The 17,133-nt window shown below is 50.0% G+C and overlaps 1 protein-coding gene across 1 annotated transcript in view; it reads left to right on the forward strand.

The window, feature by feature from the left end:
- Positions 1 to 17,133, forward strand: part of RGSL1 (regulator of G protein signaling like 1) — a 51,898-nt gene that overhangs the window by 22,438 nt on the left and 12,327 nt on the right. Inside the window, 4 exon segments of the mRNA XM_054038747.1 lie at positions 438 to 546; positions 1,559 to 1,752; positions 2,889 to 3,006; positions 16,002 to 16,098. Coding sequence (XP_053894722.1) covers positions 438 to 546; positions 1,559 to 1,752; positions 2,889 to 3,006; positions 16,002 to 16,098 — 518 coding nt within the window.

Here is a 17,133-nt window from a genome sequence, read left to right on the forward strand (position 1 = left end):
GACTTAAAACAAACTCATGGGCAGAGAATAGCAGACACAACCTTGAAGGACTGAGCATGGAAGGCATCCTGAGAGGATTAGGCTGCGGAGAGGCCCACCTACTTCCTTCCTATGGTTCAAGTGATCATCTCCAGAAGGAAGGGGGAGAGGAGAGTCCTGGCCCCCCAGAAAGGCCTGCACTCCAGCACCCTTTCCCAGAGTTCAGGGAGAAGGAACACTCCACAACAGCCAACCCCAAAGGGACGTGGCCATATTCAGGTGACGAGCTCCCACAGCACAGGTTCTTCTGGGCTGGCCTCACGACATGAATGTTGTCATGGTGGGTTTGGAGATTGCCCAGAGCCCTGAGTTCCTCCACCTGGAGGCTGAGTCAGTCTGTGCTCGCTGTGACATGGCTCCCAGTAACCTCGGGCCCAATTCTCTTCTCTTTGTAACAGCGTTCGATCTTGAATACGAAGAGAGGAAGTGTGTTCGCCTGAGCAAGACAAGTCTGTCCCTCATGAGGAGGGAGACCCTCATGTTAAGGAAGCCCTCTCTAAGACCCAGGTACTGCACTGTGTGTCATGGAGCTTTCCTCCTTTTTACCACCTTCACTCTCTCCGGAGTCATGTTTTCTAAGCCCCCCAAACTCCTGCCATCTGATTCATCTTCCTGTGGAACCGGTCCCGCCTGCCTCAGAGAGTAGAGCTCTCTCAGACAGAGACATTGATATAGCTGGGATCTGGGCACTGGAATGGGGGAGTAGGGGAAGAAACTCTTCCTCCCCCCCACACGTACCCTCATATGCAATCTCACATCTCATCTACTTGTACAGGAAACATCCGCTTCATCCCGGAGGGCTGAAGCACTCGTAGTTACCCAGCAGGTGGAGCTGTTGAGCATCATAATAAGGCTTCCTCCTCCCCTCATTCATTTATTTCTTGTGCCTATCTAGTTTGATTCCCTGCTGAGCTGATTCTCCTTCAGCACAAAGCAGTATATGGCCTGGGTGCTGCTGATCACTTGTGGGTTCCAAAGCAGCCAGGGCAGATGTCTTCAAGTGCACAGCTGAACTCTAGTGAAATTAACCTTGCTCCCACCTTAGTTCTCTGGTTGGGATCTTCTGTTAAGCATGGCAGGTGCAGAGCCATTGGGTCAAATTCTGCTGTCTGGTACACCAGCGTAAATCCAGAATGAATCCACTGGCTTCAGGATTTACACTGGTGTAACCCAGGTCAGTATTTGGCTCAGTTGCTCCCTTTGGTGGCAGCCAGGTCTGGTAAATTCCATCAATGCTGTTGAGCCATGAGTGGGTTCATCTGGTCCCATGGTTCTCAATGAATCAGTAGCTGGGGAGGAGGCACACATTTGTTTTCCCTTGTTATGGAGAAGACGTACTCTGCCTTCATCAGGTCCCATGCGCGGAGGTCCCCAAGCTTTCTACCCTCTCACCATCACTGGGAGTCTGACAAAAACTCCCCATGCCAATGGAGATACAGGCACAGGGCTCCAGCTCTTGATCAGGGCACAGTGCCCTGCCATGGTGCTGCTTTCTCACCCAGTGCCTCCTCCCCACCAGGTATCTCATGGAAGTGTTGCACAACCCCGTCCACCTGGAGTTTTTCAGGCAATTCCTCAAACAACATAACGCCGAAGCCCCACTGCTCTTCTGGCAGGCGGTGGAGAAGCTCAACACCGAGTCCAACCCCAAAGCTCAGAGAGCTTTGATCAACAGTATCCTCAAGAATTTCTTCCACAACAAAGTGCCTGCTGGTATGCAGACTCCCTACTCCACAGAGCTGAGCTACCCAGGAAGGCAAACATGATCCAGGCCACCCACTAAGGTTACAAGGGAAAGGAATGCCCCAGCCTAGAATGATTTCTCTGTGCAAAGGGCAGTGCCTAAGCTCACCATCACAGAAGTGGCCCGGGCATGCATTGTGCCGCAGACACCCCTGTGGGGTACAACTCACTCCCCACTTCCCAATTGCTCCAGAGTGGGAGGGAAATAGTCATTTGTTGCTGGGGCACACCCACAGCAAAATAGGACAACCCCCTGTACCACCTCAACTGTTTGGTGCATTAGTAGGGAAGGGGAAGCCGGCGCATTGTCCACTTACTCCAGCATGGGGAGTACGTGGGCACACAGCAGGGCTCTGGAGGAACTGCTACTCTCCCTGATACAACTGTACACAAATTGGCGAGGATTCTGGACCACTGGGAGCATCTTCAGCTGCCCTGCCTAGGGCTGGCTTAAGATGCCGTTGTATCACTTCAGCACCACAACGGGGCTTTAGTGGAGGCAGAGGGTCTGGCCTTTCATTTGGCATTTCCAGTCTGCTGTGCCAAAGTGCTGCCAAATCCAGGGACCTTGCAGCAAGGTTTAGATCCAGCTTGCAGTAGAGTGCACAGGGCCTTGCCAGCTCTCACTGCCCAAACCCGTGGGGCATCTGCTCTTCAGGAACTCTAATTTTCATCTCACTGTTTCCTGAGGTTCCTGCTCTTACTGCCACACAGATTTCTAGAAGAGACCACTATGATCTGCTAATTTGACCTCCTGCATAGAATTTCACCCTGTGATTCTAGCAGTGGAGGGAAATATTCTTCCCTACAGTCTTCTTTAGATATTTTGAGCTCAGTAGTGTCACTTGCAAAGTGTGTGAGGTGCCTTGGTATTTATGTGGCCTGCAGACTTCTTCTTGGGTTAAAAAGTGATGTTATAAAAGGGGAAAATGCCAAGGAAGGAGGAAAAATTTATTGGGCAAATGTGGTTGAGGGGGTAGTGATTGTGATGAAGGTCCTGGACCTTGTGAACACAAGGGATGGAGATTCATGGATGGCTCAGGAGGTCCTTACAATGTTAGAATGTCTGGTGCAGATGAGAGGAGGTGACTGTGTGTCTTTTCTAGAGGAACTGCTGCAATGCCAAGCTTCCATCATCAGAGATATACCCAAGGCTGGCCTGGTCACCAGCTCCATGCTATTCACAGCACAGAGCTTTGTCCTGAAAGCAATGGAAGAGAAATGGTGAGTAGTCCTGGCTCATTTCACTTTAACAGGGTACACTCACCACTGGGGTGCCTCCTTGTGGCTGGGTCTGTGGATTCTCTCACCTGGTCTGGTGTCCCTTTCCCTCAGTTGCCTGCACCATGGCTTCTCTATCTCTCTGGGACTTAGGGTGCTTCCTCTTTGTGACTCACGCCTACAGCCAGCTCACTATTTGGTCCTCCCCTTCTGGGGGTCTTAAAGTCCAACTGTACAAGCTGTCCATATGCCATGTCAGTCAGTCTTTCAGGCCAAGTCCAGGTCCAGTGCCACTTCTCCAATGGCTGGTAGGGGAACCCAGGCCTGCCCACTACCCTGCATTCCAGCCCAGGGACCCTATGCCTAGCAACTACAGTCTACTCAATCTCTGACCCGGTTGTTGTTTCCTTGGGCTCCTTCCTAATTCACTTCTCTATCTCCTGGCCCACTTCTGGGTTTACTAGCCCAAGCTTCCTCCGCTCCAAGAGGCTATTCCCCCCCTCTCCGCTTCTTGCCGGAGTCTGTAGTCCAGGATGGGATCTTAGGGTTTATGCTCCCCCTCGAACTCCTTGTCCCTTGCCAACTCCCTTTCTGTGTAGGGAGTGACTGCAGAGCCCCTCCCTGCAGCCCCCTCTTGCTCTCAGCTTCCTGGTTTTACTCAAGCCCAGCCTGCCCATGCGCAGCTGGGCTTCATCTTCCACTAGGCTTTATCCATCCCTGGCTCTCCTCCAGGTGCAGCCTGTAAGGTTAATTGGCCCCTTTTAGCCTGTTCCAGCCTTGTGAGGGGTGGATGCCCATCACACTTCCTGAGAGGCCGATGGCATTGTTGCTAAACTTGCTGGAGGTTATACACACACATACTCTGTAGTAGGATACACCTAAGCAGTGGCCAGAGTGCTGAGTCCATATTCTGGCACAGCTCCCATTGCAGCTGACGAGGGTTTTACCTGCATAAGGACAGCAGGGTGTGGCTCATAACTTTTCATACACTACTGTGTCTGTGATATATTATAAGGGGCAGGTTGATCTGGTCCTTGCATTGCTGGGGTTACCCATGAATAGCACGGCCCCCTGCAGCAGCAGAAGCTGGTGAGGAGGGGATCAGAGGATGATCAGTTTCACCCTCCTCATCAGGTTTCACTGCAGCAATAGAAGTGATATCCAGGGTTATCCAGCATTCTGGGACTAGGCCCTCCATTCCCCTCACCACCTCTCTCCTCCTTGTCTCTGCCTTCACGCCAGTCTCCTCCCATTAAATTAGGCTTGAATAAAGACTGGGAGTGGATGGGTCATTCCACAAAGTAAAAACTATTTCCCCAGGCTACTTTTTTCCCCTACTGTTACTCACACCTTCTTGTCAGCTGTTGGAAATGGGCCATCCTGATTATCACTACAAAAGTTTTTTTTCTCCTGCTGATAATAGTCCACCTTAATTGATCACTCTCTGTAACAGTGTACCCCATAAGGCTTTATGGGGGGGGGGGTGCTTATAAATGTATGCATGACATAACTGGAATATGTTTTGCTCTGCCTGTGCCATGTAATATATCTCCGTAAAGGTTATGGTCTGCTATATCTATTCATCCTATTTGTATATATATGTCATTTTCTACTTGAGGTTAAGAATGTGGGCTGTATGCTGGCTTGGTTTCTAAGTAAGCTTTGGGAGGCATTTGGTCAGCTTCTTTAGGAAGGAATTCGCCAGGTTAAGTACCTGATCAGGAAACACTTGGGGAACAATGCATCTTGGAATGCTCCAATCCACATAAGAAGTCTTCCTGGAGACATGCAAGATACCATGTGGACAATGGCTTCGGCCTGTAAAGACTGAGTCATGCAGGGACATGTGACTTGCCCAGGTGATTCCAGAACTCCATCTTGGAGCTGGACTTTGCATAGGAGGGAAGGGGGGGTCTCCACCCACAAGACAGAGTCTATTTAAACCTGTGGGAGACCCCTCCATTTTGTCTTCAGCTGGCTAAGGAAGGAGCCTCTTCACCCCCCCAGGATACTTGAAGGGAACTGGAACAAACGACAGTAACTACAGGGGGTGTGAGTGATTGCTAGACCCAGGCTAAAAGGAGATTAGCCTGTAAAAGGGAGCATTCTGGAACTGGTGAGGATCTTATCTGTATTTAGTTTGATTAGACATAGATTTGCACATTTTATTTTATTTTGCTTGGTGACTTACTTTGTTCTGTCTGTTACTACTTGGAACCACTTAAATCCTATTTTCTGTATTTAATAAAATCACTTTTTATTTAGTAATTTACTCAGAGTATGTATTAATACCTGGGGGAGCAAACAACTGTGCATATCTCTCTATCAGTGTTATAGAGGGCGAACAATGTATGAGTTTGCCTTGCATAAGCTTTATACAGGGTAAAACGGATTTATTTGGGTTTAGACCCCATTGGGAGTTGGGCATCTGAGTGCTAAAGACAAGCACACTTCTGTGAGCTGTTTTCAGGTAAGCTTGCAGCTTTGGGACAAGTGATTCAGACCCTGGGTCTGTGTTGCAGCAGACGGGAGTGTCTGGCTCAGCAAGACAGGATGCTGGAGTCCTGATCTGGCAGGGAAAACAGGAGCAGAGGTAGTCTTTGCACATCAGGTGGCAGCTCCCCAGGGGGTTTCTGTGATCCAACCCGTCACAGTGGCATAGTCAAGCAGGGTCTGTGCACAGCTGATTGCTTTGAGATACTGGTAGTGATTTTAAGTGAGTTTTAAGTGTAGTGGCTGGAGAACAGACAAAGTGGTTACTGGTTTGTTATTTTCTGTTTGCTTATTTCGGGAAAGGGAAGTAGAGACAGAAAAGGAAGCAAAATAAGTAAGACGGAAGATCAGAAGAAACTAAAACTGCAAAGGGTACAAATTGCCCAGAAAAGCTGAACGCTGGGCACTATGAAAGTCTCTGTTAACTAAGAATCCCCTGAGTTGAGTGCATCTCAGTTTCAGTGAACTGCAGAGGGGTTGTGGCCCAGCAGAAGAAAGCAGGAAAATGAGTACTAGTGACGCTGCTAATAAACTAAAGCTGGCCAAACTGGAAGCAAAAGAGAAAGAAAATGAACATAAGAGACGGCTGGAACTAAGACAACTAGAAATTAGTGCTATGGAGGCAGAAAATGCAAGGGAAGAGGCTGCCCACAAGAGAGCTATGGAGGCAGAGGCAGGGAGGGCGGAGGCAGAGACAGCTGCCCACGAGAGGGCTATGGAGGCTCAGAGGGAGGCCCAGAAACATGAACTGGCTGTTATGGTGTTGAGGAGACAAAACCCTCCCCCTGCTGGCTTCACTTCCCCAAAAATCCACAAATGGGAGCGACTATGTCCACAGTATGATGAGTCCAGCGATATCGCCGAATATTTCGTCACCTTTGAGAGACTGTGCACCCTCCATGCCATCCCTGAAGATCAGAAGATGACCACATTGATAGCAAAATTGACGGGCAGAGCTCTGGACATATTCAATAAGATGCCTATTGATGATGCTTCAAACTATGGTAAATTTAAGAAGCTGGTTTTGAAACAGTTTCAGGTTACACCTGAAACCTACAGGGTTAAATTCAGGAGCCTTAAGAGGGGATCTGGATTAAGTAATGTGGCTTATGCCAATGAAATGAGAGATTTGGTAGATAAATAGGTGCGGGGGGGAAAGGCATTATAAGCTTTGAACGGATGTGTGATCTCGTTACTCAGGAACACTTCCTGAATATGTGCAGTGATGAGGTAAAACAGTATTTGTGGGACAAAAAGGTAAATGCAGTGGGTGAATTAGCTGGGTATGCAGACTCTTATGAGCAAGCACAAGCTGCAATCAAACATAAACCACTGGCAGAGGGGTATAAGGTTGGGGAAAAGCAAAATCATCGTTTTACCCCTGGGTCTGGGAAAAAAGAGGCTGGGCGGTCACCCCCCCATTCCCCTGGTACTCGTCCCAAATTTCCTGTGCAAGCAGAGGAGCCCAAGAGGTGCTATCATTGTAAGTCCACTGAGCACCTGAGGAATAAGTGTCCCTTGCTGAGTGGAAACAGGCAACAAGTAACTCATGAAGCTGCAGCTTCTCAGAGCCAGGCTGTGGCCTCTTTCCACACAGGATTTGTAAAGCTTGCTTCCAGACAACCAAGCAATGAGCATATGCATGCTATTAAATTGAATGGTCAAATGCTTCTTGGATTAAGGGACACGGGTGCTGAGATCTCTGTGCTCAGGAGGGACCTGATCCAAGAAAAGGATTTGTTGCCAGGTAAAATGGCAGAATTAGAGCTGGTAGGGGGTTACAAAGTCCTTGCACCTTTAGCTAAAGTACACATGCAAACTCGGGATTTGCAGGCTGACGGTTGCAACGGTAGTACACAATTTTGCACCGTTTCTACTGGGGAATGATTTCTTTAGTGTGGCAGAATCTGTCCCAGGGTTGATTAGCAGTGAGAAGGAATCTTGTGCTAAAAGCCCCCGGGGGGGGGGGGGGTGAAGTCACACGGACTGCTGGGGGAATAGGAGAGTGTCTCTTAGGCCTGGTCTACACTACGGGTTTAGGTCGACTTTAGCAGCGTTAAACCGAATTAAGCCTGGACACGTCCACACAACGAAGCCCTTTCTTTCGACTTAAAGGGTCCTTTAAACCGGTTTCTTTACAGCACCTCCGACGAGGGGATTAGCGATAAAACCGGCCTTTGCGGGTCGGAATTGGGGTAGTATGGACGGAATTTGACGTTATTGGCCTCCGGGAGCTATCCCACAGTGCTTCATTGTGACCGCTCTGGACAGCACTCTCAACTCAGATGCACTGACCAGGTAGACAGGAAAAGACCCGCGAATGTTTGAATTTAATTTCCTGTTTGCTCAGCGTGGAGAGCACAGATGACCACGCAGAGCTCATCAGCACAGGTAACCGTGATGGAGTCCCAGGATCGCAAAAGAGCTCCAGCATGGACCGAACAGGAGGTACGAGATCTGCTCACCATATGGGGAGATGAAGCAGTGATAGCTGAACTCCGTAGCAGTAAAAGAAATGGAAAAGTATTAGAAAAGATCTCCAAGGCCATGAAGGACCGAGGCCATAACAGGGACACACAGCAGTGCCGTGTGAAAATTAAGGAGCTACGGCAAGCTTACCACAAAGCCAGAGAAGCAAATGGAAGGTCCGGGGCAGAGCCGCAAACTTGCCGCTACTACGCGGAGCTGCATGCGATCCTAGGGGGTGCAGCCACCACTACCCCAACCGTGTGCTATGACTCTCTCACTGGAGAAACACACAGGGAAGATGGTTCGGGGAACGAGGAAGATGAGGATGGAGGTACTGTAGGTAGCTCACAGCAGCAAGGAAGCGGAGAAACCGGTTTCCCCAACAGCCAGGATATGTTTGTGACCCTGGACCTGGAACCAGTAACCCCCGAACTCACCCAAGACCCTCAGGGCACACAGGAGACCTCTGGTGAGTGTAACTTTGTAAATATTTGTAAACATTACCAAAAAAAAAGCAAGCGTGTTTAATGATTAATTTGCCCTGGTAATCGCGGCCAGTACATCTACTGGAAAAGTCTGTTAACGTGTATGGGGATGGAGCAGAAATCCTCCAGGGACATCTCCAGAAAGCTCTCCTGGTTGAAATGGGGTGATTTTATTAAGGGGACATTCAGAGGCGCCCGTTCCTGCTCTTCTGACCAGAAATGTTCCCCGCTGTTAACCACGCGGTGGAGGGGAGGGGTGAAGTGATCATCCCAGAGAATCGTGTGTGTGTGTGTGTGGGGTGGTTTACTTGTGTTTGTGCCGCATGTTAACCAGGAAACCGCAGCCCCTCCTTTTACATTGAAAACCCATTTTAAATGGACAACCCAATTCATCCTTGATATGGGAAATGCGCTGCTGTTTGCAACCTTTCCCGCATGTTAAGAAGGTTAAAAAAGCCAAAACACTGTGGCCTACCATGGCTGCCTGCAAGCCGAAATATGCGACCTTTTAATGAAAGAGTGTACCAATTGTTCTCTAAAATGTGTCTTTTTTAACCACCTCTCCCTTCTCCTCCACCAGCTGCAAATGTTTCTCCTTCGCAGAGGCTCGTGAACATTAGAAAGAGAAAACGTAGGACGAGGGACGATATGTTCATGGAGCTGCAGATGTCCTCCCATGCTGATAGAGCACAGCAGAATGCGTGGAGGCAGTTAATGTCGGAGATGAGAAAAGCCCAATATGAACGAGAGGAGAGGTGGCGGGCTGAATCGCGGGATGAACAGAGCAAGTGGCGGGCTGAAGACGATAGGTGGCGTCAGCTTGCAGACAGACGGCAAGAGGCAATGCTCCATCTGCTGGAGCATCAAACTGATATGCTCGAGCGTATGGTTGAGTTGCAGGAAAGGCAGCAGGAGCAGAGACCGCCGCTACAGCCCCTGTGTAACCAACAGCCCTCCTCCCCAAGTTCCATAGCCTCCTCACCAAGACGCCCAAGAACACGGTGGGGGGGGGCCTCCATCCACCCAGTCACTCCACCCCAGATGATCGCCCAAGCATCAGAAGGCTGGCCTTCAATAAGAGTTAAAGTTTTAAAATGCAGTGTGTCCTTTTCCATCCCTCCTCCCCCACCCATCCCAGGCTACCTTGGCAATTATCCCCCTACTTCTGTGAGGAACTAATAAAGAATGCATGAATGTGAAAAAACAATGACTTTATTGCCTCTGCAAGCGATGCTCGAATTGGGGAGGGGAGGGAAGGGTGGGGTGGGGTGGTTGGTTTACAGGGAAGTAGAGTGAACCGGGTCGGGGGGGGTGGTTTGGAGGGTTCATCAAGGAGAAACAAACAGAAGTTTCACACAGTAGCCTGGCCAGTCACAAAACTCGTTTTCAAAGCTTCTCTGATGCGCACCGCGCCCTGCTGTGCTCCTCAAACTGCCCTGGTGTCTGGCTGCGCGTAATCAGCGGCCAGGCGAGTTGCCTCAACCTCCCACCCCGCCATAAAGGTCTCCCCCTTACTCTCACAGATATTGTGGAGCGCAGAGCAAGCAGCAATAACAATGGGGATATTCTTTTCGCTGAGGTCTGAGCGAGTCAGTAAGCTGCGCCAGCGCGCTTTTAAACGTCCAAATGCACATTCCACCACCATTCGGCACTTGCTCAGCCTGTAGTTGAACAGGTCCTGACTACTGTCCAGGCTGCCTGTGTACGGCTTCATGAGCCATGGCATTAAGGGGTAGGCTGGGTCCCCAAGGATCACGATAGGCATTTCAACATCCCCAAAGGTCACTTTCTGGTCCGGGAAGAAAGTCCCTTCCTCCAGCTTTTGAAACAGAGCAGAGTTCCTGAAGACGCGAGCATCATGTACCTTTCCCGGCCATCCCACATTGATGTTGGTGAAACGTCCCTTGTGATCCACCAGGGCTTGCAGCAGCATTGAAAAGTACCCCTTGCGGTTTACGTAGTCGGTGGCTTGGTGCTCCGGTGACAAGATAGGGATATGGGTTCCGTCTATGGCCCCGCCACAGTTTGGGAATCCCATTTCAGCAAAACCATCCACTATTGACTGCACGTTGCCCAGAGTCACTACCCTTGCTATCACCAGGTCTTTCATTGCCCTGGCAAATTGGATCACAGCAGCCCCCACTGTAGATTTGCCCACTCCAAATTGATTCCCGACTGACCGGTAGCTGTCTGGCGTTGCAAGCTTCCACAGGGCTATCGCCACTCGCTTCTCAACTGTGAGGGCTGCTCTCATCTTGGTATCCTGGCGTTTCAGGGCAGGGGAAAGCAAGTCACAAAGTTCCATGAAAGTGCCCTTACGCATGCGAAAGTTTCGCAGCCACTGGGAATCGTCCCATACCTGCAGCACGATGCGGTCCCACCAGTCTGTGCTTGTTTCCCGGGCCCAGAATCGGCGTTCCACGGCATGAACCTGCCCCAGTGACACCATGATTTCCACATTGCTGGGGCCTGTGCCTTGTGAGAGGTCTATGTCCATGTCAATTTCCTCATCACTCTCGTCGCCGCTCTGCAATCGCCTCCTCGGCTGGTCCGGGTTTCGCCTTGGCATGTCCTGGCTCTGCATATACTCCAGGACAATGCGCGTGGTGTTCATAGTGCTCATAATTGCCGCGGTGATCTGAGCGGGCTCCATGATCCCAGTGCTAGCTATGGCGCCTGGTCAGAAAAAAGGCGCGAAAGTAATATCTGATGGACCAGGAGAAGGAGGGAGGGCGGGAGGGAGGGAGGGCCGAGTGATGACATGGCGTACAGGTACAGGAACAGGGAGAAAAACAACTGTCACACAGAATGGTCCCCCCAAAGATTAAACTGAAAACCCTGGGCTTAGCAGGCCATTGATTTCACGGAGGAAGGGGAAGCAAATGAATACAGAACAAATCTATTTTTTACATCTTAAGCTGGCAGCCGACGGTGCAGCATGAGTGATAGCCTCTCCAGTATGACGATGACGGATACCAGTCATAATATACCATCGTCTGCCAAAAGGCAAGGGGCTGCTGCTGTGTAGCAATGCAGCCCCACATCTGCCAGCCCCACGTCCGCCAGCACCCAGCATCGCCCTCGGCCTCTTCTGGGTGCTTAGCAGACAATACTGAGCAATTGGCAGAAAATAGTATATTACGATTGGTAGCCATCATCATCGAAACATGTCTGCCCAGGTGGCCATGATTGACAGCCACTCCAGTACGACGACGATGGGTACCAATCATAATATACCATCGCCTACCAAAGGGCAAGGGGCTGGTGCAATGCAGCCCTACGGCTGCCAGCCCCATGGCTATCACTCATGCTACACCGTCTACCGCCAAAAGGCAGTTAGCAGCTGCTGCTGTGTAGCAATGCAGTCCCACGTCTGCCGGCACCCAGAGGACATATGGTGACGGTGAGCTCAGCTGAGCTGAGCGGGCTCCATGCTTGCCGTGGTATGTTGTCTGCACAGGTAACCCAGGTAAAAAGGCGTGAATCTATTGTCTGCCGTTGCTGTGACGAGTGGGGAGGGGCCTGACGACATGTACCCAGAACCGCCCGCGACACTGTTTTGCATCATCCGGGCATTGGGATCTCAACCCAGAATTCAAAGAAAAGGCGCGAAAGTAGTATCTGACGGACTAGGGGAAGGAGGGAGGGCGGGCCGAGTGACGACATGGCGTACAGATACAGGGAATTAAAATCAAGAACGGTGGCTGTGCATCAGGGAGAAACACAAACAACTGTCACACAGAATGGTCCCCCCAAAGATTAAACTGAAAACCCTGGGTTTAGCAGGCCGTTGATTTGACGGAGGGAGGGGGAAGCAAATGAATACAGAGCAAATCTATTTTTTACATCTTAAGACGACGGTGCAGCGTGACTGATAGCCCTCGGCATCTTTCTGGGTGCTTGGCAGCAAATACTGGGCGGTGTATGACGATGGTCTTCAGGCCTATTGCACGATCGGCTGCTCGGGGAAGACTCTGCTAATGTGCGATGACCCGACTTGTAATAGGACGGTTAACAGTCGTAATACACCAACTACTGCCAAAAGGCAAGCCCCACGGCTGCCAGCACCCAGATCGCCGATGAAGGCTACCAGTCTACTGCACCGTCTACCTCCAAAAGGCAGTTAGCAGCTGCTGCTGTGTAGCAATGCAGTCCCACGTCTGCCGGCACCCAGAGGACATATGGTGACGGTGAGCTCAGCTGAGCTGAGCGGGCTCCATGTTGTCTGCACAGGTAACCCAGGTAACCCAGGTAGAAAGGCGCGAATCTATTGTCTGCCGTTGCTGTGACGGGGGAGGGAGGGGCCTGACGACATGTACCCAGAACCGCCCGCGACACTGTTTTGCATCATCCGGGCATTGGGATCTCAACCCAGAATTCCAAGGGGCGGCGGAGACTGCGGGAACTGTGGGATAGCTGTCGGATAGCTACCCATAGTGCAATGCTCCGGAAGTCGACGCTAGCCTCGTACTGTGGACGCGGTCCGCCGACTAGAGCACCTAGAGCATTTTATGTGTGGACACACACAATCGGCTGTATACAACCGATTTCAATAAAACCGGCTTCTATAAATTCGAACTAATTTCGTAGTGTAGACATACCCTTAGATTCCCCGGCAGCAGTGAAGGATGCAGCTTCGGGGGCAGGGCTGGTTGTAGCCGGTTCCTATAGTCCCGGGGCTCAAGGGAAGTTCCAGAGGGAGGAGCTGGATGAAGCCAGCTCCTGTCCCGTAATCATCTCCCCTGGAGAGGGTAATGTACCTCCTTGTAGCAAGGAGGCCACCACAGCTGCTGACTGCCAGGAAGTTGCAGGTCAGCAGGGGGCCAGGCCTGCCCTGGGGTGCGCAGAGGCGTGTGTCCCAAAGATGGAAGTTGGGGTCCTGGGGACCGCTGTGGTGGGAACAGGCCCCAAGGACTCTGTAGCTGAGTGCCAGCCCAACCCGAGTGGAAGGGGAGGGATTTTGCTGGCCAGTGAGAGGTCTGTCGTAGCTGGTAGCTGTGAGTCCACAGCTGGGGCAGGATCACCTTCCCTTTCAGGGGACACAAGAGTGTCCGACCCAGAGTGTCCGACCCAGAGAGGAGCCCAAAGAGGGAAGCCCAGATGGAAGGTCAGGGAGGCCAGAGAGTCCACCCACCTTTTGTGGGGAGGGGCTTTCCCAGGAGGAGGGTGAAAAGTCTGCATTCGAAATGCCAGCCCCCTCTCCTGTGGATCAGGTTTTAAGGGAAACCTGGAGGTCAGGTCTCCGGGATGAGGGGGTCCATCCAGCTGACCCATTGGAAACAAAAAGTGGGGTGCCCAAAGGGGTCCAGAACACCCCAGGGAAAGCTGCTGTTCTTGCTACACTTGCAAGAGATAAAACTCTCTCTCCAAGACAAGGGGGGGGGGGGAAATCTCTTCATGGGAGGAACTTCACAAGGGTGTAGGGCCCAGCCCAGAGAAACTCCAGAGGGAGGGGCCGAGGACAAGCATGGTTGTAGTACACCCTTTCCTGGCCAAAGACCCAAGCACATGCCCAAACTAGAAGTCTTCCCCAAAGAGGCAGAGGAATCTGCATCAGAGTGTCTACCAGAGGGCACAGAGAACTGGGAAAATGCAATAGATGCTAAACAAGTCAAATTGAGTGAACGAAGCCTGTCCACCGTAGATTTGCTGTTAACCTTGTGTCTTTTACTAATTCACCTATGGGATAAAACAAAAGAATTCACACTAGTGGTAAACCCTTTAAAGATGTGGGACATACCTAATTTGTGGAAGAAGCTGTTGTACATGCTGGGAATGGTGACAAGACAGCCCCACCAGCATGTTACTTTATAGCCCATACCTGTAAAAAGCAGCAAAAGCATAACAGGCCCATGCTGCTGTGTAGAAGGGGAAACTGAGGCACACCGCCTCATGGCATTGGTGACTAAATGCCAAGACACCTCCACTTTAACAGATATTGCTGTCTGCATTCTGTTAGCAATACTACATCCCAACCTGTTTGCAAGCACCTGGGGACCAGGAACCCCAAAACGGGCTAGAACCCCTAGGAGTGACATCATATGGTTTCAAGGTACTGAAAAGGAGTGTGACCAAAGACAAACAGAAATTTTACAGATACTGCCTCCGCCATGGACAGTGTCCAAGTCTCTGGCAGTAAGTTCAGGGGGAGGGTGTAACAGTGTACCCCATAAGGCTTTATGGGGAGGGGGTGCTTATAAATGTATGTATGACATAACTGGAATATGTTTTGCTCTGCCTGTGCCATGTAATATATCTCCGTAAAGGTTATGATCTACTATATCTATTCATCCTATTTGTACATATATATCATTTTCTACTTGAGGTTAAGAATGTGGGCTGTATGCTGGCTTGGTTTCTAAGTAAGCTTTGGGAGGCATTTGGTCAGCTTCTTTAGGAAGGAATTCGCCAGGTTAAGTACCTGATCAGGAAACACTTGGGGAACAATGCATCTTGGAATACTCCACTCCACATAAGAAGTCTTCCGGGAGACATGCAAGATACCATGTAAACAATGGCTTTGGCCTGTAAAGACTGAGTCATGCAGGGACATGTGACTTGCCCAGGTGACTCCAGAACTCCATCTTGGAGCTGGACTTTGCATAGGACAGGGGTCTCCACCCACAAGACAGAGTCTATTTAAACCCGTGGGAGACCCCTCCATTTTGTCTTCAGCTGGCTAAGGAAGGAGCCTCTTCACACACCCCCCCGGATACTTGAAGGGAACTGGAACAAATGACAGGGGATGTGAGTGATTGCTGGACCCAGGCTAAAAGGAGATTAGCCTGTAAAAGGGAGCATTCTGGAACTGGTGAGGAACTTATCTGTATTTAGTTTGATTAGACATACATTTGCGCATGTTATTTTATTTTACTTTGTGACTTACTTTGTTCTGTCTGTTACTACTTGGAACCACTTAAATCCTATTTTCTGTTTTTAATAAAATCACTTTTTATTTAGTAATTTACTCAGAGTATGTATTAATACCTGGGGGAGCAAACAACTGTGCATATCTCTCTATCAGTGTTATAGAGGGCAAACAATTTGAGTTTGCCTTGCATAAGCTTTATACAGGGTAAAACGGATTTATTTGGGTTTAGACCCCATTGGGAGTTGGGTATCTGAGTGCTAAAGACAAGCACACTTCTGTGAGCTGTTTTCAGGTAAACTTGCAGCTTTGGGACAAGTGATTCAGACCCTGGGTCTGTGTTGCAGCAGACGGGAGTGTCTGGCTCAGCAAGACAGGGTGCTGGAGTCCTGAGCTGGCAGGGAAAACAGGAGCAGAGGTAGTCTTTGCACATCGGGTGGCAGCTCCCCAGGGGGTTTCTGTGATCCAACCCGTCACACTCTCGTTATAGTTGGTATGGCAACACCCATTCTTTCATGTTCTCTGTGTATATATATCTTCCTACTGTATTTTCCACTGTATGCATCCGATGAAGTGGGTTTTAGCCCACTAAAGCTTATGCTCAAATAAATTTGTTAGTCTCTAATGTGCCACAAGTACTCCTCGCTCTTTCTGCTTTCTCTAATACTCTTCCATCCTGGCAGGTTTAAGATGTACCAAGATTTGTACCCTGGGAGCGCTATTTTTGACACTCACTTCGTCACGAGGCAGGGAAGGGGATCCTTCATAAAGGATAAGCTGGTAAGTAAGGATGGCCTGCACTCCACCTGCTGATACCCCAGCTAGATCCCAGAGCACAGGCCCGAGAGTGGGGAGGGGATGCTTTTCTCTGTGAATGTGTTGATGCCAGTGGGCTGAGGGGTCATGCAAGGCTGCAGAACAAACTGTCTTTGTCCAGAACAAGAGCGTTAATGTCTACAGCCCCTGGGCTGTAAGCTCATCTGTGCAAACAGACCCCTGTGCCCACTCAGAGCCCCACTGACTTTAGTCAGGAAATTCATTTAACGGCAATGTCCCCCAGGGATCTGACTGAAGCCCAGTGACATGATGGACATAGGAGATGGACATAGGAGACGGAAGTGTTGAGAGTCTCTGGGTTAGGCTTAAAGGGGCAAAAAACAAGGGAGATGTCATGCTAGGCGTCTACTACAGGCCACCTAACCAGGTGGAAGAGGTGGATGAGGCTTTTTTCAAGCAACTAACAAAATCATCCAAAGCCCAAGATTTGGTGGTGATGGGGGACTTCAACTATCCGGATATATGTTGGGAAAATAACACAGCGGGGAACAGACTATCCAACAAATTCTTGGACTGCATTGGAGACAACTTTTTATTTCAGAAGGTTGAAAAAGCTACTAGGGGGGGAGCTGTTCTAGACTTGATTTTAACAAATAGGGAGGAACTCGTTGAGAATGTGAAAGTAGAAGGCAGCCTGGGTGAAAGTGATCATGAAATCATAGACTTTGCAATTCTAAGGAAGGGTAGAAGGGAGAACAGCAAAATAGAGACAATGGATTTCAGGAAGGCAGATTTTGGGAAGCTCAGAGAGCTGATAGGTAAGGTCCCATGGGAATCAAGACTGAGGGGAAAAACAACTGAGGAGAGTTGGCAGTTTTTCAAAGGGACACTATTAAGGGCCCAAAAGCAAGCTATTCCGCTGGTTAGGAAAGATAGAAAATGTGGCAAAAGACCACCTTGGCTTAACCACGAGATCTTGCATGATCTAAAAAATAAAAAGGAGTCATATAAAAAATGGAAACTAGGACAGATTACAAA

Source organism: Malaclemys terrapin, chromosome 8 (assembly GCF_027887155.1).
Source record: "Malaclemys terrapin pileata isolate rMalTer1 chromosome 8, rMalTer1.hap1, whole genome shotgun sequence".
NCBI classification, from domain to species: Eukaryota; Metazoa; Chordata; order Testudines; family Emydidae; genus Malaclemys; species Malaclemys terrapin.